This window comes from Hippoglossus hippoglossus, chromosome 5 (genome assembly GCF_009819705.1).
Source record: "Hippoglossus hippoglossus isolate fHipHip1 chromosome 5, fHipHip1.pri, whole genome shotgun sequence".
Taxonomy (NCBI): domain Eukaryota; kingdom Metazoa; phylum Chordata; class Actinopteri; order Pleuronectiformes; family Pleuronectidae; genus Hippoglossus; species Hippoglossus hippoglossus.
Genome location: NC_047155.1, coordinates 6,132,750 through 6,157,739, shown reverse-complemented (window position 1 = coordinate 6,157,739; position 24,990 = coordinate 6,132,750). Strand labels below are relative to the sequence as shown.

Genomic DNA, 24,990 nt, shown 5'->3' with positions numbered 1-24,990 from the left:
TGTACTAATTATATTATATCTACCCCACTCATGTTTAAATACATTTCATTTCAACTAAGCAATACACTCTTTCTAAGTGTAATCCTAGCTACACTTTACATTGTATATATTCTGTTTGTATTGCATTTTTACTTGTTTATTACTTATTTTACTTTCCATTTGCTGCGATCACACGCCCACTTTACCTGTAAAAGGACTAATTCATGATTATCTTATCTTACCTTTTCGTTCAATTCAGTTTAATTTGCATTGCACCAAATCACAACATATATTATCTCAAGGCACTTTACATAGGAAGGTTGTAATTACAATATTATCGAGAAACCCAACAGTTCCCTCAACGAGCAGCACTTATCTTATCTTAGTACTTATCAAGTACTTTGTAGTAATGAGCTTTTGTACTTTTACCCTACTACTACTACTACAACATGCATACATCTATTTGAAAGCAATAGGCATGGGATTTACTGGGAGATGCACGGGATCATTCCCATCTAATAGAGATGTTTTGTTTGGTGGCTGTTGCTCTGATGGTGGATCAGTGGTGGTAGAAATGCTGCCTCCTCCTGACCACACGTTGAAATATCCTCAAGCAAGGCACTGAACTGAAAATTGCTCCTAAATTTGTGTATGAGTAGTACATGTACGTCGATGTAGAATCACTGAGACACGTGGAGTATAAACTGTAGCCCTGACGTTTTTTCCCTACAAATGAGAGATGCAACATGGATGTACAGTAAAAGCACCGACATTTCATATACTTTTTGTTGCAGGAATTATGGTCTCGATCGGTGTCATTGCCGAGCTGCTATCAGCAAACGCCATGCTGACCTTTGCTCCCGCTCGGCTTTCAGGCAGCTGCACAGACAGTGGCAGCCTCTATTCCACTGGGCTTGGTGAGTGAACCGTTACACCAGGCATGTATGGGCTGTCAGAGTCTTAACAACAAGGGTGAAAAAGGTCACACGAGCACACACACATACTCACAGTGTCATGCTTTTCACACGCATACCCCCTCTCCAGATTATCCACACGCAGGATGACAGGTGACCTTCTGACCGTGCGCTGTGTGACTGATTCTTCACGGCCATCAGGAGCCCCTAGGTCATTGCCTCTTTGACAATGTGGACCATTACTGTCAGCAACAGTTTCAACAACTGCTCTTTGTGGTGCCACTTTGTTGTTAAGACATAGTTTTTGCACCAACACATTTCTGTTTTGACACAATAAGGAGTTCATATATCTCCATCAAGCCTGATTGGCTGCTTAATCATCATATTGCATATTCATGTATTGAGATAAGATACATATAACATGTAGACATACATTTGGAGTATTCAATACCATAAAGTAACTGAATAAAGATCACCCTCCTAAAAATACATTGATTTGACTGACAAAATGGATATCAATATGCAGATCTGCACCAAATCCCACCTGTTCATAGATATTATATTTTTTTCATAAAGATCTCTGCATAATTTTTTTGAATAATCCTGCTCACAGACAGACAAACCGCAGTGAAAACACAACTTCCTTGGCAGAGATAATACCTTGAAATGCTGAATTTGCTTTCAAATACATGTATATATGCTTTCAGCTGGGACACTGTCCTGAACTAACTAGTATGAGGCGTGATATCAATCAGTGAGATCACTGATCAGTCATTCAACCTGTGATTTGAGTTTTTATATTCCCCATTACTCACTGTATCTTAATACAAACACACAAGTTGGCTTTGATGAATATTTAAGATTTATTTGCACTAATGATTAGTAAATTCATACAATGAAATGACTTTGGATAGAAATGCACATCACATGAGTGAGAATAAAACTGTTTAATTAAAGAATTTTTATCAAATAATTCACCTACAACATGCATACTATTCAATTGCAGTTGAATCAAAACCACATCACAATATTATCAGTTCGTAATGTATTTGTAAAGACATTGACTAGTATTAGTATTATTGAGTACTATTACTAAACTAAGTGTTTTATTAATATCCTATATTTTTCTTACATTTACCTCATACTGCATTGATTACTTTCTATATCAAGTGGCAAATACAAGCATGAAGTTATTGTACAAAAACATGATCTATAATCTTAGAAAGAAAAAGTACATACAACAACTCACATATACCTTGATAACATATATATAGTATGGTCTGTAGTACATATGTGTACCTAAGTTATGAGTATTTTAATAGCAGACAAAGTTGATCTTTTCCTCACAGTCCCGACCGACCCAGCGCTGTTTCTCCAGTGAGAGTGCCCCACAGTGGTGACTCCTTTTGGGGCACTGCGGCATCTCCCCTTGGCTCCAGGCCTGGTACTCTATGCCACTCCCGTTCACCCACAGCCAGCTGCCAGCCAGATAGCGCAGGCCGGTCCACACGTAGTCTGTGTGAGCCTCTCTGCTGGTCTGCAGGGTTTTAATCAGCGCAGTGGAAGTGGTCAGGCTGACCAGGTCCCTGTTCTGTTGGCGACAGTGCTCCATCGCCTCCTCCCATGTTTTCTTCTCCTCCACCAAAACCAGGCTGCTCCGAAAACAGTAGAACCGCAATTGGTTCTTCTCACAGTCTTTTCTGTCCCAGCCTTTCGTACTGTGTACAACACAACTGCCATCTTCTTCCACTGGGTTTGTTAACCAGTTGAAGTATGATGCAGTTCCCCCTCCAGACCACTTCCAAGTACCACTGGCATCTTTGTAGAGACCTATCCAGACATAAGGAGGCCCGGGTTCATGTTCGATTGTGTAGAGTTCCTCATCTTCCTCTGGGCTGTTGACTGAAGACAGATCGGTGTGAAGCTCTCTGCAATAGTTTCTGGCTTCTGACCAAGACATTTTTATGGAGACAGCAATATTTGTCCCAAAGACGGCACAGACGACCCCGTTGATGAGACCTGTGAGAATCAGAAACTTGAAAGCCCTCTTCGTCATGTTAGCGTGACGCTGTGGTTCCCTTCTTTGAAATGATGTCCTCCTGTCCAGGGTCTTTAGGACCTTTTTTAAAGGAGCAGCAAGCACCCAATCGCAGGGCCTCCTAGACTGTTAGGAAAATACACAGGCCGGCACACAGGCGTAATGATGAGGGCATTCAAATGTTTGCAAATCAGGCTGAATACGAAGGATTTGTTTAACTTGTTTCCATTAGGACAATTTCCAAACATCTCCCCCACTCAAGAGACACTTTATGATGGGAACTCATTTCCCCGGCTGTATGTGCAAATGAACATCTTGACCATTTGCAGAGACCAAAGGATGTTTTCAGCCGGTCCGACTCTACATATGGGTCCAATGTCAATCTGTGTATGTTCGTATGTAGCAGGACCAGGTTAGAAAGTTGTCTCCTCCCTTTACTGTAGATACAACCCAGGAATCATTACTGCACTGACCTCACTGAAGCACATCACTAATGGTATGTTTTGAATAGAACATTTTCTTTTTTCCCTATGAACATTCAAACTACAGCCCTTTGCTGTGTTGGCTGTGGCCCGTCCCAGCCTTAGTCAAAATAACTATTTGCATTTCAATAGAAACCATGACGGAAAACATAGAATTTTCTTATTTCAGTATTAAACGGCTGCTTCATATGTTTATATAGAATTTTGAGAATAATTATCAAGTTCAAATGTCTGTTTTGAAGACGGGAGTGTTGTAATTGGTGATACTTGCCTGTTTGTCATCTGTCTATCAAATTGATAACCATAATTTAATTAGGGAGATAAGTAGGGTCAGGGCCTGCAGTGGTGATTGTCTTTCAAATCCATCAAAGATCAAGGTGTGCAGCCTTGAGGGACTGAGATACATATTTCTATTAGAAATGAGTAAAAAACAATTTGTGCAATCATCATAAATCTTGGCAGATGTCCTCAGGCCTTTGTTGAGAATAGTGCTACCAGAGTAATTTCCGTCCAGATCCATAGAAGGTGCCAGAAATAGGAAAAATGTGTTCCTCAAAATGCTGTGGTCAGAATTCTACAATTATAGGCAGGCAATGACTAACCAAAATCTAAAGTGCCATTGTGTTTGGAGCAAGTGGGTGATGACGCGATCACATCACTTAAGAGCAGGGATTTTGCTCACTGGCGACATCTTGTGCCATCTCCTGAACACACACATACACACATACACAGTTTCTTTCACATCTGTTTGTTATTTCCTCTGTTCCTTGTTTTGAGTTGTATGTGTAAGCTACTGATTGCTTCCCTGATCACAGCGATGCGTTTTATAACATTTTATAAAAAATCTGATTTAGAGAATTCTGTGTATTTCAAATGTTTAAAATGTGTCAGTTCTTGAACCACATGAGCTAAAACAGACGTAGACTGCAGACAGGCCACAAAATATTTTGTCAACAATCACAGTTTATGAATCAGGCGGAGTTACAGGCTACAAAACAGGCTTATTTACACATGCAGTACATTATGAAAGCAACCAGTTGTTCTAAAGAGAAGCTAAAAAAAAAGGTGTAAAAATGTGTACCACTGATGTATTTTCATTTTATATCAACAAGGAGATAAGAGACAGTCTTTGGAATGATGAACCTGCTGCATGTTGTGTAGGAATTTCATGGTAGTGATTTTGTTTACCAGTCTAGCACCTTGAAAAAAACATCTTGAAAAGACCTTTTCTCAGAAAAAGAAAAAAAAATGCTGGCAGGGTTTCACCATTCACAAAGGCAGTGGTACAAGAAGGAAGAATTTAACATTGTTTAAAAAACAAAAACTGTACACTAATGGCATCGTGAAAAAGCACTATGCAACCACACAAAAATAGAAATGTACTTTGCAACCTATCCCAATTAAACTTTGAAGTATTAATATCAAGGTTTAGTTTTTTATTATTTAGTCAGTGAAGGACTGGCGCATTTCCACATCACGAGAAGCTTTAGTCGCATTATTGAATTCCCCTGTAAAACCAAAGATGATGCTTTCTGCTTGCTATCTCAACTACTTCCTACTTTGCTAATACTGTGTCAGCTGGTCTTTGGTTTCCATGAAGAATCTTAATAATGGTACATGTTGCTTCAAGTTTCACTATCTGTGAGAAAAAATCGACAACTTTCAATCAATTCAAACTCTGCGGCCTCTTATTGGTTTGACATTTTCTCGGCCCAGCAAAGTTAAGGCAAAAAGTGAGACTACAAAAACAGACATTTCCTGAATTACACAGACAGAGAAAAAAACAATCAAGCAGTGAGCGTCAGTCCTTTTTTTTACAACAGTACAGAAACTGGTCTTCTGTCCTATGCCTGGCCTTCATTGGTTTCATTGCCACACAGTTGTGGATTGAAATAGTTGAGCGTGTTCTGCTTCTTCATCAGGGTTCAGCATCATGTATTTGACATGACTTGACTGATTCTACAATGTTTACTTCCAGACTGACGTCAGGGCAGCCGACAGGTTCCAGTCAGCACCCTGTGGATCAGTCCCAGCATCTGTCTGTTCCTCTTGACACCAGCAGGGGCCAGTGATTTTCACATTACAGGCATTGTCATTTATCATCATTGTTTTCAGCGTCGTCTGGGAGGTACAGGTTGAGGGCGGGTGGGGTGGGGGGGGTGTTGGATCTAGTGAGGTGGGTTCATGTTGGATTTGTCTCAGTGTGTGGACAGTCTCTGAGGCAGCACAGGGGCTTGTGGATGGTGTGTCCCAGTGTGTGACTGGTAGGACAGGAAGATGAGGAAGGGCTTGCGGGTGTCGTGATTCACATCTCAGTGTCGGCCACCGGGGTCTGGGAGTGTCCGTTAGTGGTGGGGGTCGGATTGATCCCGTTTTCAGGTGGAGACTCTCCATTGGGTGTGGGCTTGTCGAAGGGCTCCTGGGGCAGCGGGGCCACGGACACCAGGGTGTTGGCTTGGTTCTCCTCATCCACCTGGAAAGACTCGGCCTAAGGAGAGAACAGAGCCCTCACGTGAGATCAGAGTCTACGTTGCATTAGGAGAAGTTTAACGAGTTTACATTTACTGTTTGAATATGATGTGCAAACAAGCAAGAAACTGTGCGTGACTATGGATTTGTTTTTGGTAGTTTCTAAAAGTAAATTATTGCATTTTTCATCTGTGAGGTTTTTGGGTGTCAGCTGTGTGCACATTCAGATGAGTGTTGGTAATTATTCAACTGTTGAGAGGTCAACAACATGTGAGCGAGCTGTTAACTATTTAGAAGTGGCTTGGTAAATGTTTGGTGAGGTGCTCTGTCATTCCAGGCCTTTGTGGATCATATTTAATGCTTGTGAGAAAACCTTATCGGCTGCTTCATTAAAATGGGTATGCCCCCATATGTAAACACTTTAACTGACGGCATAAGCTTTGCAGCAAAAACCAAAACCATCTGTAGATCCCTGGCAAAGGGTCGGAGTGTAAACAGCTTCAAGGAATTAATGTTGCTTTGAATTGGGAGTCAAACACGTCCTCCCCTAAGTCAGGAATTAATTTAGGATTGACCGAGGATAACAAAACATTTAGCTTCAATCCATACGTGTTTTTCTTCTTCAGTGAACCATCATCTTAGGCTACATCCCTACTTACGTTTTTCTTTTAGTGTTTTATATCTGAACAAGTGTTCACGCACTCAGAGCTGTCCACTTGTGATCGCACCTTAATCACCATTAATGCTTTACTTTACTCACAGAGTTGCACTAAAGGGGGAAATACTGGAGGAAAAGAAAATGTTGGCCGATAGGGCAAATAAGATAAATAGCTTGAATTTATATTGCACTTTTCTAGTCTTCACGACCGCTCAGTGTGCTTTACATAACTTTTATTCATACAGTGCTGTCTGTCACTCACACATCCCATTCACATACTGCTGGCACAACTTGGGGTTTAGTGTCTTGCCCGAGGACACTTTGACATTGAGACTTGAGGAGCCGTGAATCAAACTACTGTCCCTCTGATTAGAGGATGACCCGCTTTACCTCCATCGCCTCGGCTGCCATACAACGGTGAAGGTAGCCAGGCCTTTCTCTGATAGCTGACCTCATGAGTATGTTTAAAATTTGGCTTTAGCAGGCTGATAAAAATGGCGTCAATGGTGTTGAATGGTACCCCAGATTTTTTGAAGTGTGGCATTAACAGCGTCGCACACCTCCTCTAACCTACTCACCAGTCGGACTCCTTTGGAGTTCTTGCGGTGGGTCTTGAAGTAATAACCGGCCATCAGCACAGCAGCGAGCAACAGGCCAGTCAGCAGCAAGGAAACCAGGACCAACTTAGAGTTCTTCCCCCAGCGAGGAAGAGCTTCCTCCACGTCAACCTGAAACCAGAACAATGACAACAAGAGAACAGGATCACTTGACTGATCGCATTTTTGTTTGTCTCAACCAAGTGAAGACACTAGTGCTTCACACTGTACAACGTGATTGTGACACATATGAAGACGTGACATTCAATGCAGCTGTGCTGAGACACAGTCATTATGTGGTCACTGTTGTCTTATCTATCAGAACTGTGAGAATAAAAACAACCCCCCCACCCCCCACCCACATCCTATGTTGGTGGAGATTTACCCAGAGAATTGAAGGTCTTTTCTTTTGCTTTAAAGCAGTATTAAAACAAAAAAAAGATGCCAGTGAGCAGAGTGTGTAATAAAGAAGGACTCTGCATGAAACACCGTTAACTTTCTAATAAGGTCATTCAGTGCTGAGGTAAGGAGAGAGATGCAACTCAAAAGAAGAAAGGCGGGTGTGACCGGCACACCCATAACCCCAGATTATTCCCTGGGTACTGCAGAAATGTTTTGCAGCTGACAGATGGATTGTTTGTGGGCTTTTTGTTTGTCACACTAAACTGTGCCTGGCAGCTGGAAGCCTTTGGAGTGTTTTTCTTCTGCCTGGTGCATTTTCTCCTCCACTTCGGTTGAGAGTCGGTTTTATAGTGAATATTATTTGCTGCTGTAATCTTCCGTTTTTATTGGAGCCCTCATTATGCTTAGTGGTTTAAAGGTTTAACATTTTGTCTGTTTGTGTGAGTGAGTCGTACCCACTTGGTCCATGTTTTAATTGTAACCATAGAAAAGATGCAAAGCACAATGCATTTGGAGGACAATCACAAACATGTATGTAAACATGACTTCACAGTTCCCAACCGAACTGAGTATTTTTTAAGGTACAAATCCTACAAAAAACTACTGATTAATAATATTATCTATGATGAATATATACATGTAGAGCATTTCTACATTAAGATATGTGTGACACTTTACCTTGTCTTTGATGTTGTCATTGTTGAACTTGTTGGCCATGCCTGCGAGGTCGTCTGCAAATAAAAAACATTATTCAGAGGAGTGCAGATGTACATGCTACTTATCTCATGCCACTTAACTGAGGCTACATCTATTTAAAATGGTGTTTTAAGTGTTTAAGCACCATATCAGTATTAATCCTCGTCCATAATGAACCTGAAAATGAATATTACGTGACCGTTCACATGCACCAGGCAATTGCGTGTAACTGGGAAGCAGATTTTCTACTGTGCAGTTGGTTGCTTAGTTACGTAAGATACTTTGGACAGGGAACATAAATGGTGAAAAGAAAGACAATGGATTTCTTTTCTTGGCCCGACGACGTGTTCGAACTGTTAGTTCTGTACCTGTAGTTCCACCATAACTCCCAGCAAAGTGAATTGGAGAGTTTAAAGTTTGTAGTTAATTTGAAGGTTTCGTAGCATCTAAAGTTGTGATTTAGAAAAGCTTACAGTAGAATTCATAAAGGCTGCTCATCAGAAGCTAAACACAAAATATCATCTGGAGGCTCAGGATGCGTAGCAGTATGTTTTGTCAGCAGTGTTTTTGAAATTACTTAAATTAACGAAAGCGTGTTACTGACCTTCCACATATTTTCCAGACACAAGGATTTCATCGGTGTTGTCCTCCTGGTAGAGCTCCAGTTTACAGTCCTCACCACACAGCTCCTGCACAACACTTTCAATCTTCTGTTTGGTGTCTTTCTGCAAGGGGAACAAAAGTTGAGATAATTAGTATTGAAGCAATATTTTTACAAAATATGAATGGTTTCATTTTTCATATTTTGTATTGCACAAGGTTATTTTCATTGATAACAGCCCCCTACAAAAATACTTAAACGAAGGATTAGACATATTAATTCAATACAGTTTTCTACTCCTCTCTATCTCCTCATGGCTTCACTAGCTCTATGTTCTGTGTGCGCTGAAAACAAATCTGGTGTTAATACACAGCGCTGGTTCTGTATTTGGGAAACAAGTAAAGCTGAACAACCTGAACAGCACAACACTGATCCAGCAGTAACAACCATAGTGGGAGCGAGGCGGTTATTAGCAGTATATGCTAACGGTACGCTAATCCTCTTTGTTGGAGCGAATTTTAATATTAACACCACATGTTACGTCTCAAACGAGATAATGATACCATTCCTCTGCCCTCTACTTTCAAGGGATGTTAGGACCAGACTAACACCACTGACTACAGGGGGTGAGGGGTAACTAACCCAAAGAAGATGACGAAATAAGACCAGTCTGAACATTGAAGAGCCGTTCAAAGGTGAGTTGGGACAGCGCTGTGGGCAGCAGTGACTACATAACGTTCCCGAGTGGGCAGCAGCCAGTCGGTAACACCAGTGGTACAGAGCAAACGGTACATTAGTGTCTTCTTCAAGGGCAGACACACACTTACTGTCGCAGCTTATTCTGGTCGTTAAACATGTAGTTTGTGCAAATACAGACGGTGTGTTTTGTCTACAGATAAGCATAATGTTTATGGGTGGCTAATTCCAACTTTTTGATGCACCCTGGCAAACCGCGTGCGTGAATGTGGGCGAGGTGGAGCTTCTGAAGGAGCAGCGAAGGGAGCGGTGTATTTGTTTTCAAATGTCAGCACTCGCTACTCAGATTCACTGACTCCACCGTTAATCTTCAATGTTGTCTTGAATCTTCCACTCCTCCTCTAATCCCTTCTCTCCCTCTGTTTCTTCAATTCAAATCCAGTAAGGGATATCACAGTCGTGTGCGCGACCTTTTTCCCGGATGTAATCTGATCCGATCTGCCACACTGAAGACTCTTGATACCGGCTCAGGAGTTTAGCTATGGGCAGAACACTGTGTAACCTCTGCCTGGAAGTCTTTGTCTTAGAAAAGCACAGATGACATAAAGAGCTTTTTCAGCCAAAGTGACATTTGATCAGCCCTCGTTTTGGCGTTCATGTCTAAAAACTTCACCCGTCTAAGAACAGGATACTGATCTAACCCTTCTCAGTGTCCTCCTCATTAAACAATGTGACATTGCATCATAGTGTGTGTGTAAGAAATATTTAAATAGTTTGCCAAAAGGTTTACTCTGATACTTATATAAGTTTAATTTGCAAAATGGCTTAATATTGGATTGGATAGAGCCTGTGAGTTCTTTAGGAAACATAAGGGGAAATTTGAATTGTGTGATACTTCTGGGCTTGTTGTGGACAGTTGATGAGTACACAACCCCCTGATGTACATTCCGCTGCTTGTAGCTGTTTATGCATTGTTTAAATGTTGAATAATGGATTTGATTCTCAGGTTATGAGAAGTTGAAATCACATCTAGTGGGTTCAGGCCTCTACGTAGAGGCTGTGATGTCTGCAGACCTCAAAGCTGTTATCCTGGGAGACGGAGGGATTTATATTTCTAAACACAATCACGCTCACCCACCCACACACCCACGCTTCTGCTCCAGGCCTCTATACATTACACATTCTCACAGCAGCAGTGGGCCCACCCATCACGCTCCCCTCCTTCTGCCCTCGCAGCTCAGTCTATGGCTTAGATGCTCGATACAGGGATTCTGTTGGACTTTCCTTCTCATGTAAGAGGGAGACATTAACAAGGATGGACGAGGGGCATCGAAACAAAGACTGTTTCACTTCCAGCATAGTTTGTGGGTTTTTCTGTATGTGCATCAATATTTGGACCTCTCATATGGATCATATATAAATCTATAATCTGTTAATAATTCCAGAAATCTGGATGACTACAGCAAAGACAACTGATTCTATAGTTCGGGGTTCTACGTACTGAGTCGAGCTTCACTACACCATGAATTAACAGGTGAACAGCTCTTTGTGCAGCAGCGGTGGAGCAGCTCCAGTCTTTATTTACTGCGGCTACAGGCTAAGCAAACAGCCCATTCTACAGTAAAAAACACACATAAGCAGATGTATGGAACAGACAGTAGGGGATGTTTTTTACACTTACACAGTTGGAGGAGGCCTTGAGTTTCAGACTGACAGCGTTTTTGTTCTGCACAGCCTCTTTGGTGACACACACAACATCATCATTTGGCGCCGGCTGCTGAGACAAACAAAAACTGTAATTATCCCATTACGCCTCACCATTCAGCTCATGGCTGCTGTACACCACTGATTGAATTATAGAAATTATAATGCCATTTGGTGGAAATTTGAATCCCATTACCTATCTTCTTCCACATTTTCTGCGTTTTTTAATTTGATTCAAAACGATCAAAGAGGAAACCTAAATGTTCGCCTGCAGCACAGCACACGCAGATTAACAACAAAACTCCTTTGACCATCTCAGAAAAACTAAACAAAGTCACAAAGCTCATTTATTCAATTATTCATACAATGCAAATTTGTGTCCAACTTTGGCTGAAGGCACATTTCAGTCCAAAGAAACTGTTCTGAATTGTATGAAAATGCATAATTAATGTCCTTTTGCAAAACAACGCAGCCAAACTTTCTACTTGAAGAACAATCATTTGCAAATTGTATCAAGTCCTGATGCACAAAAGGATGCGTCCCAACATACTTAACTGGTGTATTAAGTGGTATTGATTAAATATAGATGATATAATATTAAATGCATTTCATTGTTTTGTTTTTTAATCTGAGCTCTGTTTTTATAATATAAGACATCAGTCTAAATTCTCAGTTCAGGAGAATGTTGGGAGCAACTGAATTGGATCTCACATTTAACCCTTCTGGAAAACTTTAGGATTATATCTGCAGTTCAATGCATGTCTGCAGGCAGCTTGATCTGAAAGTCAGTTGTATCTTACCCCTGGAACGTTTCTGGGGCCATCACCTCTAGATGGCATAGGTGCAGGGGTATCTGCGTCCTCGGCTTTAGGTTTGTCGGTATGTGCCTTAGCAGTGGTCTGAGTTCCCTCACCAGCTGCCTCCCCTGGAGCTGCAGGGCTGCTGTTCACAGCGTTTCCTGCCTCATCTGTAGCTGCTGTGGTCTTTTCAGTCGGCTGTAGAGGTCCCACAGTAGGGAAAACCACGACCTGTGGATCTTCTGGCTCTGAAAAAAAACGATTTAACTTCAGTTTTTAGTTTGTTTAAAGAAGACGGTCTTATTCTTCATGTGTTTTTCTTTCTGTATTTTGAAGTTTGGTTTCAAAGGTGATACGGGCACATGGGTGGGCTGTGTTTTCAGGGTATTGCCCACCCTCAACCATCTCTTTTCAAGCAACTAGGAGAAACTACAGTGACCTTCAGGTAAAATATAACAAACTCTCCAGAGCCAATGTTTGGTTTGACAGTTCTGGGATATTCGTGCCAATAGATCCCCCTAAATCCCACACACGCCTTTGAGTTAGCACCGAACATTCATGCAACCCACGGCCTTGTTTGGAATTTAAAAGTTGATATGCTGGACCATGCTTACGCAGTACAGTAGTATTGATGATTGGCTGTCAAAGAAGTTGACAGTAGTAGCAGCTTTTTAATAAATGAATGGTTGTGCTGGTTTGTGTTTCTTACCTGGAGTTGTCAGTGGAATCATATCTCCTCGTACAGGTGACTCCAGAGATGGGGCTGTTGCCGCGACGATTTCCTCATCCTGTGCCATGACTCCTGCTGTAAAATCAAAATAAAGCCCAATGTCACTTTGTTTGAAAAAAAACAGATAAATGATTGAATTGGTATTTTATTATTGCAAATGACTGCATGTCATTAAAATGATGTCATTCTAAAGCTCTGCTCAAATTATCCTCCAAATTGAATTTGTGTTTTCCAGTAAGACGTTTCAACAACTGTCACAATCCGTCCTTAAATCAATGAGTCTCAGCTTTGCGGAACTGTAAATAATTAATCACACATTGCTTGAATTAATCTCTCTGCACAGTGTGAGCAAATAAATCATCCCTTAATTCAAGATCTGAAACAGCCCAGAGCTCTGACCTCCTGCTCACTCCCACTGGGATGATTGCTATGAGTCTCTCAGGGAAACCAGTTGGCTCATGACAAACATGCTGTGAGCTCCATCATGGACGTGTGCCAACGTTTTTCTTATTCTTAAAACGAGCTCTGGACCCGAGTGGTGCAGTTTAAACCTGATAGATTGGTTCGCTGTCAATCAAAGCAAAGGGGTTCTGTTTGGTTTTTAAAGGCTTTGAAGTCATTTGCCGTCTGTAGCTATGATTTTACTTTTTCTGTGCCATAACCCACAAACCTTACTGGCATTAAAAACATTTTCACAGAAAATTAACAAAGTACAAAACCAATACACAACAAGACAAGGAGTTATTTTATTTAGTGATGTTAGCAAACTGCACTCAACAAGTTCACATTTACCAAAGTGGATAATCTGTGACGTCCAAGAAAAGATAAATGTCTAATGGTGAGTCTCTGAGGCAAAGAGGTGTTTGTACGCAGCACCAGATTCTCATGGGATCTGTGGCATCTCAGCAGAGACAAACTACCAGTCGTCAGAACCGAATTCTTAAGTGCAGCGTGACGTCTTCCACCACATCAACTCATTATTCCTCTACAGGCGCGACATATTTGTAATGTGAGGTTGTAGCTCATAGCTCAGATAGTGCGCACTCTTCACCACGGTGCTTTCCTACTGTCAGTTATCACCCTAATGCATGAACTCGTAGAGTGTGAGAGGTCTCCTGAGTGTTCACTGTAAGATATCTTTGTGTCCCTAGAGGCCCCGCTGTAGTGGAGGGTAATACATCTTAAATAGATCCTATTGCAGTAGATAACAGATGCTCTCAGATTCATGCATCACGTCATGAAATAATTTACTTTGAAATTAAATCTTGCTCAACTCCGAGGTCTTTAAAAAGATTATGTGGGTAGTGACTCACGTTAGCGGGGACATAAAAACATTTCTGAAATATGTTTCAGTGGAATGGTATTTGATTCATCCTCTCAATGTGCAACTGAGAGGTTTCAGGTGATGATGCCATTTAAAACATCACATTTTCCCAATTTTTCGATTTATGCAGTAGGCCATTCCTTTTTTCAGGGAGCTTTGTGACTTCTTAAAGTCCTTGAGAAATTCCCAACGCTAAATCAAAATGTTGATTAGATATTTGTAGTCAGCTGTAAAATGTTGAAATAACTTTCAGGGTACGTTTGATTTCTTTGTGCTAATTTAAAAAATATGCCACCACGCCCTACAGGCCCTGAGCGAACGAGCCACAGATCCTTATTGCTGAGGTCAAATTGCAAGCATGGTATCCAGAGTCGACCCTGAATACCTAGAATTCATTCTCTTCACCCAGATCTCCCCGACTCTAACAACAGCATTACCTCATATTCAAAACATTTCCATACTGCCTTACCTCAGCAGATCTCATTACTTCTCCCTCTCTCACTTTCAAATTCCTCACCGGTTCGCCAGATAAAGTTTGTGATTGATTTTAGCTTTGAAATTGCACAGTGCTGCTATTGCTTTTGTTTACGTAGAGCTTTACTTTAGTTGCAGACTTAAAGTTTGGAGTTTAGGACTTTTAAACATGACCTTAGGATTGAACTTTGGATTTTTGTGCATTAGAATAACTTTTAGAAGACATTTATGTACCTATACATTCGCTGGGGGTCGCTAACATCTGCTAACATCTACTAGTGGTTGGAAAGCGAAAGACCTTCAAACATACGAAGGAAATTCACCATCTTTTCCTATGTTCTAAAATTATTAACAGGCCTCTTTGACATTTGTTTGAGTCAGCGTTTAAAAAAACTGTTTAACTGTAATAACAAGTTAAACATTCGAGTATAAGAAGGGAAAGATATGCTTCAGTCCCCTTTGTGTTATTCTTTCAATCTCATTCTGTTTTTCACTCCTATAAATTGTGGTCGTGTCTTTATATTTTATTAGCTATGTCATTTATGGAGGCAAAAATCCAAAAAAATGTCTGCTTCATTATTCACAGGCCATAGATCTGGTCTGAAAGCAGCTTCAACCGGAGGTGACCTGCTCCTGGATCAATAACCTTGTTTTTCTAAGGGTCTAGTTCTTTCAAGTGATTCAGTCAAAAATCCATTTGAATGATTTTTGTTAAAATGACAGAATGAGTTGTTCTGCTCTTCTGCTTCACTCTTGTCTCCATGTGGTCTCACCGATTTCCCGCCAATACTTGATGTTTCCACAGATGAGGCCTGTATATTCACACAATGGTGGCACTTTGACACTATTCCACTGACTTCCTCGGATAAATCATTGTTACAGACAGGTGCCACAAGTGCTGAATAAACGCTACGTGTGTGTGTCTGCGTGTGTGTGTGTGTGTGTGTGCGTGTGTGTGCTGGCAGATGGAGGCTGTAATCTCCAAGGAGGTCTTCTAGCGTGTTTAGCAACTGTGCCTCGCAGCTGTCTGTCAACCAGTATCTTCTACACCCTGTGGAGGTTTAAATTGAAGGAGGAAGATCACAGTCACTGACCTCCGGGCTGTTTTTGCGATTTCTGCCGCCATGTCGAATCTATTATGAAAGCTCACATGCTCAAGTTTCACTACGGAGCCAGGATGAAGCCAAATTTAGTGCCTTATCTCGGTATGCCTGGTGTCTGTAGTTTACTGTGAGAAGCATTAGTGTGGGCGTGGAGCAGCAGTAGGTCAAGGGCTGCCTAACCTTGTAAGTCCTGTATGTTCGACTCCTTCCCCTGCCTCCAGCTGCCATCCCGCCACCATCTCTGGGGTGGTCTGTTTGCTTATTTTACCGGAAAAGGATGAGGTACGGAATGGGTGAGACGCTCAGGCATAAATCAGGGTTCCTCATACAAATGTGACGCACAGGAGTGCCAGAGTGCAGAGGCTAAAATGTGTTGTTTCAGTTCTGCGATCACTTTCTGTCATCGGGTGAGTTGTAGCCGACTGGGAGGTACAACTTGTCAGTGGTGTTCTCCTGCTGAAGCTGATGAGTGTGTTTAGTTTGGCGTGTAGGTCGGTCTCTGATGAAATCTTGGAGGGATGTTGTGGTGATTTACTGGAGGCTAATTTCCTTCAGAGCCAGAGTAGCTCTGTCCATATTTAAAAGCAGTTTCTGTGTTGATACAGCACATTTTTCGGTTTGAGAGATAATTGTGGATTTTAAATCCACACTGTAAAAAAGGCAAGTAAGTTTAAACACCTTGTGCTAATGATGTCATAGTACATCAAGCACTCTTAGAAAAGTTGCCTGCTACATTTTCACCAGCTTCAACACAGCCAGTGAAGTCTATCCTGCCATCTGACCTGACATCAGTCATTTCACAAAGTGTCCTGACAAACCAGATTCCAGATGGAAGGAAATCTCTGCATTTAGCTGCCTCTTAGGACCAACACCAGAGACGGCATTAAATGTTTTCGTTTTTAAAACTAAAATCACAAGCTTTTTTTCAGTAATAATCCCCCCCTATACCAACACACCTGGCAACGCATATCACGTGACCATTCACAAACACTGAGCATGTGTGTAATCAGGAGGCAGATTCTCTTCCTTGCAGCCAGTTGTTTACCTGCAGAAAATACTGAACCAAAACCAATAGTGAAAAGTAAGCGCTTGAACCAATGAGGAGGTGGAACTGTAAGTGTCTATATACCTATATGTTTGTAGTTTCTGTGTGATGAGTGCTCAACTGATGAGAACCAATAAGGAAGCAAATCTGGGTGACTGCTTCGTCTTGTTTTCTGCTCATCTGGACAAAAATGTAACCTCAGTCTTTTGTGGATGGTGTCGACATGGCATTAGTGATGGGTTTTAAAGCCAAACTGTAGAAGTGTGAATGTTTTATTGCATTGTTTTGATTGTATTAAAAAGCTTATATTCAGCGTTCAATGGGGAGTCGACGGTGGTCTAGATGTAATTAATACTTCTGTCTCCCGCCCTGCTCCCTGCGTGAGGTCAGCACACTTCCACACAGTTTGACCTCTGAACCCGTCTCTGCCTCGTTGCCCTCTGCCCTGAACTCAATCCATCAACAGGGGCCAAAGTGGAAAATTATCCCTCATTTTACTGAACTCTTGCACTGTACATGACTTACAAAGGTCTGAGACGTCTACAACCCTCGAGACATACAACAATCCAACCAGACTTCACCCCTTCCTTTTGCGTAATGTTTAAAAAAGAGTCCAAGATATTACTCATCGGTCGCGTGTCTTTCCAGTATTGCCCAAACACAACAAACCCAGTCATCCTTATCAGCCCTGAGTCCATGTGTTCTACAGCATGGGACTTGACTCCATTGCTCTCGTGAAGATTTTCCCACCAGATTGCTCTGAGTGACGGCCGCGGTCTGGAAAGGCTCCACCCTGCACCCCCCTCCATCTCTTGGGACTTCCGGATGGAGGAATGTGGCAAGGCTTTGGAAGAGGACGAGCCTTTCCTCCCTGCAAACGCTTTCTGTGTGCTCGCCCTCTCCAAGTCACGCACAGCTAATCCCAGGCATCTCTCGAGGTGAGACGCGGACCCTCGCACCTCCCACACCATGTAGTGGGATATACAACAACATGCCAAGAGTCATTTTGTAACAGCTAATATCTCTCCCCTGGCTCAAGAGAGCTTTGTCGCTCTCAAGTCTCTCAGGCTTGTATATCTAGAGGCTTAATATACATAAGTTCCACATGAAGGCACGTGTCGTCTCTGCATTTGTTCTTCTTGGGCCTCTCTTAATGACTTTATGCTTAAAAAGTCCTCACTGAGTAAGAATTTGTTCCAGTGGCTCAAATAGACGGAAATAGTTTCATAAAAAATCTTCACAGTATCAAATTCACCCACATCTAAATGCAGCCAATGCACCTTTTTGTCTGTGTAGCTCGGTTCAGATACGTCAGATATATATATGGTAAATTGGGTCCAGGGATTTTCTGGATTTTGTCATTTACTTATGAGGAAAGCAGCAGGAGATTGTCTGGATTAGATGCTTTCACAACAACAGAAAAATGTCTGGATGTCTCACATGAAGGGTGGTGCCCTGGGAAGAGCGTGCAGCAGGCAGGACATGACGTAAGAATCCCGCAATGGAAAACATGTTTGTTTACAGCACATTGACATCTTCGTCACCGATTTTTCATCCTGGTATTTTTGTAATCGACACTCCCAATGGGTCACAGTGGTTTTTTCAGACATTTGCTGCATTCTCACATTGACTCACTCAGGTGTTTTCCGGACATTTTGCTTGTGGGAATAGTTCTTGAAAATGTCCAGAGCAACTGACTCTGACATTTGCAAAGTTTTTGTAGAGTGTAGTGCATGTTGGGAAGCTGCTCTGTGTGGGGAAATGATGTTTTCAGTAGGTATGGACACTCCTGTGGCTGTGTCCCCAAAGCCCCTGGACTCTCTCCGCTTCTGTTCAGAAAAACCCTGCACCGTGTAATAAAGCGTGAAGAGGTGATAATGGTCTGCAAAAGTTTGAGGACCACCATGACAAACTCCCAACGCCTGAGTTTCTGCTAACACCCTCCTCTCCAGTTACCATATAATATATTGTTTTCTTAGAACCGAGACACAAATTGAGTCGGCAGCTTTGACCGATGCCACAACAATTTTTTTCTAAGATGTCTTAACTGCTCTGACTGAGTGTGTGAGACTCTGTTCAGCCAGGACAGCTTCTGTAAACACTCGAGACACATCACCCTCTCCTTTTCTATCCGGGTTAAAAGTACATACATATTCCTGGAGATATTCCTTGCACTTTTATCTACAGGATATATATATATAAATGCATTCCAGAGTCCTGACTGACCAGAATCTAACTGTTAAAGTGGTGATGTGTCATCTACATAGTGTAACACAATACATAGACTTAATGTAGGGTTTGTGAACAATGTTAAACTGCAGGAAAATTAGGAAAATGCCTCATTTTACTGCCATTAAGAGGATTTTTCTTTATTCTCCGGCCAAACTCGGGTACAGATATTCAAAGTATGTGTGACCTGACATCACTCCGGCATCAGCTGGATAGAAATATGATTCAAGAGCACACCCCCTCTACCCCACCCTTCCCTCACCCGCTCACCTCAACTTGGATTCTGAAAGTTGACTAGCGGGCGGAGACATAAAGGCTCTGTGATATCTTTTCATTGAAAGTTTATCAACCTTGGCCTCGTCTTATTATGCCAGGATCTGAACTGAGATCTGAGTACTATAAGAACGTGGAGGAACTAATGATAATTGATTGGAAGATTGGATTCACTCTCTTTCAGATTTACCTCCCAAAGGTTAGTCACGTGTTTCTATTTTGTTTCTGGTTATTAGGCCCCATAAGCGTTGACCTCTTGTTGGCTTTTTAAAACAGTATTTTGCATGAATGAAAACACCCTTCATCCGCTGTTATTTTCTTAATATGTCCGTCTTCATTATTTAATATCCTGCTACCCTTGAAGAATCTGAATTTTTTAAGAGTAAAGCGTGTGCAGAGGAATGTGACATTGGAACCCCTGTCCCTTAGGGGTTAAACATGCTCTGCAACTCTACCCTCTTTGAAACAACAGACTGCTGACCCCACTATGGTGACCCCCCCCCCCCACACACACACACACACACACACACACACACATGCACACCCTGCATCCCCCTACTCCTCTCGTTCCTGTCACAGCGATTAATAGCAGAACCTTGGCCATTCTCCTCTCTTGGCAGAAAATCAACTCGCTCTCATGGTTTCAATCAAGGCCCACGAAGCCGCACTCACTCCACCTCCACTGCCCAGCTGCGCCGCTCACCCAACCCAACCCTGAGGCCTCGGCGGCTTCTTATCGAGAGCTGGCTGCCTGTTACCAGGGACCACATTCAGGAAACATGACATCTGCTTTCATTTGGCAGCATTATATCACCACCCACCCACAACCCTCCCCCAGCCTCAACACACACACACACACATACACACACACACACACACACACACACACAATTGCCCACTGCAGTTGCGATGCATTACCTTGAATGAGCCTGTCTGCTGTGAGTGTGTGCAGGTAGCGCGTGAGAGGATCCTGTTGCAGAGTGAGTCATATCTGGACATCAATAGCTCCGAGGCTCAACATTGATTTTGTCCAGAGAGAATTTGAGAAGCGCAATATCTCTCAAAGAAATCTACCAGAGTAATTGCTTGCACACATATCCAGGGGTGGTATTGAAAAACAGCCATAATAGGCCATTAAGACTCTGAGCTGAAATGCACTTAGTCGACGTGCAAAGATTTGTTCCCTGCTTTAAAACATCATTTGCTTTAATTTAGGTTTTTCTTGTTGCACGTTGGCATGTGATACTCCATCTTTCACTTCCTGTTCCCATCCATGTGTCCAGTGTACAGATCAGAGGCAATTCCAGCATCCTCTGACTGTTTCATACTCATGGGATTCACAGCACTTACTGTACATGAACAATGCAATCAGAGCAAATGGACTAAAAGTAAAACAAAAAGTAAAGACCCTTTTCCTCTTGTCAAAAACCCACTAACATCTGGCTTTTGTCTGCAATGGGAATAGATGCAATCGGTATTCACTCCCAGGTCAAATGACAGGGCAGAAGACAGGTTTCAATCTGCACCATCTCCGATTGGAACTGATGGAAACATAACACCTGGGCGAACATTTCGTCTTCTTCTGTGTTTCGGCAGACTTCTGATGAGTTCACATTGAACTTGTAGGTGTTGGGGTGTGAATAGCCACAAACATTTCTGTGCTTTTATGTTTTTTACATCTCTGGAACAATGCGCAACAGCAATATTTCTCTTTGTGTCACACAAAATGCAACAACGGCCAGACAGCAAGGTGAGAGAGCTTCTCAATATCCGGCAGACTCGTGGTGTTGACTCGCAATGAGAAAGGAGACAATCGCCTTTTTTTAGCAGGTTTACCCACCGATACAAAGAAAACCTGTGTATACCTGCTAATATTGATGTAAAAGATGCTAAAAAGAGAGCTTTTTCTTATCATGATGAAAGGATATTGAATCTCATATGTGTTTGTGTGTGTTTGCTTCCAGATGTCTTGCCACCGCTGCCTCACTTGACTCTGGGTCCTGACTTGGCTCAGTCGGTGCCACTTGTTCTCACGAGAGAACCGAGCTCTCTGTTGCTTCTGTAATTCTTCTTCAGCGTCTGGTACTTCAATGGGTGCAACACAAACAGCAATTTACATAATTACATGCTCTGGGGTTGGCAGCGAGGTTGGGCAGGGTTTCGTGCTCAACTAGAGAGCCTCCAAAAAAACACTTCACAGCACAGGCACAGCTTTAACCCTACTACGAAAATTGTCTCTAAGTGTAGAGTTTTTCCGAAATTTAACCCGGGACATTCCGAGTGCAAGACATTCCAATCGTGTCACTGACAACAAAAGGAAATCTGAGCAGAACTTCATTTAACTGCGCTGCTTCAGCTCACGTCTGCTAAATGGTCTCTACAGGGGTTTCCCCCCAGTGTTTCTGATCATCTCCTGATGCTCGCCACCATCTGCGAATTCACTCCGACCTCGTCGTAGTAAAGTTGTTCATCTTTCCTGTACTTGCATAACTCCGCTCCATCTCTCAAGACTGACACGACTATTCAACCAAAAAGGGATTGTTGCTTCACTCCGGAGACAGATGGTTTATCATCGAGTCGACTCCTGTGGATTCCTCTTTCTTTGCCATCTGTATAATATCTGATAATATCATCTTTAAGGAAAATGCACATTTGGCCCAAGCACACATGTCACATGTTTTGAGTTGGTTTGTCCGGGATTGGTCAAGGAGCATAAACATTGTGGTGCACGTCAACAGATGCCTTTTTTTTGTAAACTCAAAAGCAGAATAAAAGTTTTGTTTCGTAATCGACAGTGTGATGAAGTCACAGCAGTTTTCTTTTTGCGAAAAGCAGATGTAGCTGCTTCTCACTGAAGATGATCTCATTCCCATGAGCTGTATCCCACAAAGGAGGCATGAGGTTTGAATTAAGCAAATTAGTTGTCATTCATTTCCAGCCACAAGAGAGGGCACTGTGAATGATGGCATAGCTGCAGTTCATTCTCTGCTCCATGTTGGACTTGTGCTGCGTTTATTGGATCAGATCACGACTAGTCCACTATTGAAGGATGAGACCACAACAGAAGTGTCACAGATATTTTTCTTTCTCCACATGATCTCTACACTTGATCTCTTAATTTTTTTTTCCTGCCACTGCAGAGAATTTATGGGCCAAACTGGAGCTCTGTGCAACCACACATCTGAACTGATCCACACCAGAATAGTTGAGTATTTATAAAAACTTATACAAGTGCTGCTCGATACAAATCAACCGAAAAGTTAATCATGGGGATCATGCCAGTAGAAACTTAAACTTTAATTTGTTAATCTTAAAATACTACAAAGGGCTTTTACTTCTAGATGATAAATAAATTGGATTATTTTGTTTTCTCTAGTTTGATATGAATCTCAGCCGCGTGAGCAAAGTCGTCTTTACGCATAGCTAAACATCAATCATCCTCGATGCTTGAAGCACCTACTTACATCAGCACGGCCACATTTCAGATGCACATTAACAACCAAAGTCCACACCCTCCTCTCACGCACTCTTTGGCCTCGCATTGCAACCAGCTAAATATAAACACACGCATTTCTCAAAGTCCTCGATGATCATGGGAATCAGGTCAATGGAATAGCAAGCATAGCAGCGGAGGGCAGCTCATAAACGGGACAAAACTGAACAGTAAAAGGCCAAATGCTTCAGAATAGGAATCCTAACTTCAAATCACTGTTTAAAACGTCCCAGTGCCTCCACAATGTGGGAAATCCTTCTCTCTAAATCGATTTCTTTGTTTGCAAAAGTATCCTGCAAAGTCATGGCTTTTTTTTTTTTTTTCTGTTTGGGAAATAAAACCATCTTTGTCAAACCCTTTTCAAAACATATAACGACTCGTGTGTTACAGATCTGCTCTCATTGCAGGGATGGTGTACGATAGCATTCCAGTGAGTAAAAGGGTTGTAGGGTTAAAACCTGGATCCAACTCAAAGACCATTCAAACAAACACTCCTCCAACCCCACCCCTCCTGTCCCTCCCTCCCTCCCTCTCTCCCTGCAGATGGCCTTACAATCTTTCTCAAACTATTTTACTATTTAACTTTTTTCTCCTCTTTTTTAACTACTTACCGTTTAGGAGTGAGGCGACGAGCAGCAACGCCAACGCCAACATCTTGCGGGGCTCCTCGTTTCTCTTTGCAGATGATGCTGCCATTCTCCTCCCGAGCGTGCACACGTCCGATGGGTGTGAGTGAAAAGAGAGGGAAAGAAAGGAAAGGGCTGGGGCTGGTTGAGCCTGAGCAGTTTAGGGTTTCCTCTTTCACAGAGCGGGACAGGGTGGATAAAGCACCACTTGTGTTCTGTCAGTTTTTTATATAGCAGCCCACCCCCCCACACAGACACACACCCAACACCCCTCCCTGCTCCCTTCTCCCTTACTGAGGCCCAGCCCAACACCCAGTCCTCCACTGGTTCCTTTAACCCTTCCTCTGTGCCCCCACCGCTCCAGAAGAAGAGGGCGCAGGGCAGACGCAGGGAGGGAGGGGGGAGGGAGGGAGGAGAATGGAGACTTGTTGGGATGTTGTGTGTTTAAAAGAGAAGTGCAGCGTTCTTCAAATACCTCTCCATGTTTATACTCACACATTAAATATGCAGTTCCCATGTTGAAATCGTCTGCTGCAGTATGTGTGTGTGTGTGTTATTACGCTGCAGAAATTGCTCCGCTATGTCTGCCTGAACTGTGAACCCTGTCTGGACCGAGGCAGTAATCCACCTCACAATGAAAGGTGATATCTGACAATGGGCTGTGACACTGGGGTCCTTAATAGGCTTATGGAGATAGACCACAGAGCCGAATAATCAAACCCAGAAAACAAAGATGCGGCCCACTGTTATGTTAATGGTATTAATCCAGTAACCCCCACTTCTCTGCCAGGGCCATCAATCAACAACCACCGTCCCAGGAGTGAAGACACCACAGGATCGGCTTAAAACCCGTTCACACCTCCACAGAGTCCTATAAGCACCCAGCAACCCCCCCCACTACCCCCTGCAACTGCGAGGATCTTTGCCTTTACTATTGTTAGCGCGTTGTTGGCCCCTTTGGCTTGTGCTTCTCATGCTCTGTGCAAATCACACATCTGGAACCACTGGAGAAGGTATGCTAAATGACTTGTTAAAAAATAAAAGCCCCACCCTCTCAGACAAAGGAACAACAGCGAGCGGAGAGAAGTAAACCGAACCACAGCTACATCTCACAATCTTTTGAAAAACGCTCCTGTAATTTGATACCAGTTGTGCCTGTAGTCCCCCCCCCTGTCCTTCCCCCCCAATCACTCCATTTCCTCCCTGTTACCCCCCCCCCCCCCCCCCGTTCCTGCTTGCCGGACCCTTATCAAACACTGAACTCAAACAGCGGGGCGTTGAGGTGGGCAATTGGCCCCTGACTGTGACTCGAGATGAGCTTTGCTGGAATGCCCAAGAGAAAAAGCAGCAGTGTGCCCATTACAGCGTGGGCACAGCTGGACAGCAGCCGCCATGTCACTCCAGTAAAACATTCATTTGGCCGTTAGCTAGTTAAGTATTTCTGTTACTCGAGTCCCAATGAATCACAGCTTCCTTTCAGAATAGACCTTTTACCCTCAATCAAGGGCAGCAGGACGAGCCCCCATCTCCTCCCTGGGATTTTTCATGAACTATGTTCTCTTTCCCCCTTGCACAGATCTGTAAACTTAAATTTTTCACGTACATTTGTGTACAGACATTGTATTTATAGAAACGGGTTTGAATTTCATTGTTTCACAATT

General features: G+C 42.6%; 2 protein-coding genes across 3 annotated transcripts; both read right to left on the bottom strand.

The window, feature by feature from the left end:
• Nucleotides 1-2,156: 2,156 nt before the first annotated feature.
• On the bottom strand, nucleotides 2,157-3,701 carry LOC117761416 (macrophage mannose receptor 1-like). The gene has a single exon (XM_034585279.1). The coding sequence runs from the start codon at nucleotides 2,947-2,949 to the stop codon at nucleotides 2,209-2,211; it is 741 nt and encodes a 246-aa protein (XP_034441170.1). The 5' UTR covers nucleotides 2,950-3,701; the 3' UTR covers nucleotides 2,157-2,208.
• A 657-nt stretch (nucleotides 3,702-4,358) lies between these two features.
• On the bottom strand, nucleotides 4,359-23,539 carry si:ch211-286o17.1 (hematopoietic progenitor cell antigen CD34). 2 transcript variants are annotated; one of them, XM_034585277.1, is made up of 8 exons: nucleotides 23,315-23,539; nucleotides 12,742-12,837; nucleotides 12,036-12,280; nucleotides 11,213-11,305; nucleotides 8,839-8,959; nucleotides 8,217-8,269; nucleotides 7,119-7,268; nucleotides 4,359-5,901 (listed from the first exon to the last, which is right to left on the bottom strand). In XM_034585277.1, the coding sequence occupies exons 1-8, from the start codon at nucleotides 23,397-23,399 to the stop codon at nucleotides 5,719-5,721; spliced, it is 1,026 nt and encodes a 341-aa protein (XP_034441168.1). In that variant the 5' UTR covers nucleotides 23,400-23,539; the 3' UTR covers nucleotides 4,359-5,718. The 2 variants fall into 2 exon arrangements, with proteins under 2 accessions (XP_034441168.1, XP_034441169.1); XM_034585278.1 differs by having other exon boundaries at nucleotides 12,742-12,834.
• Between the last annotated feature and the right edge of the window lie 1,451 nt (nucleotides 23,540-24,990).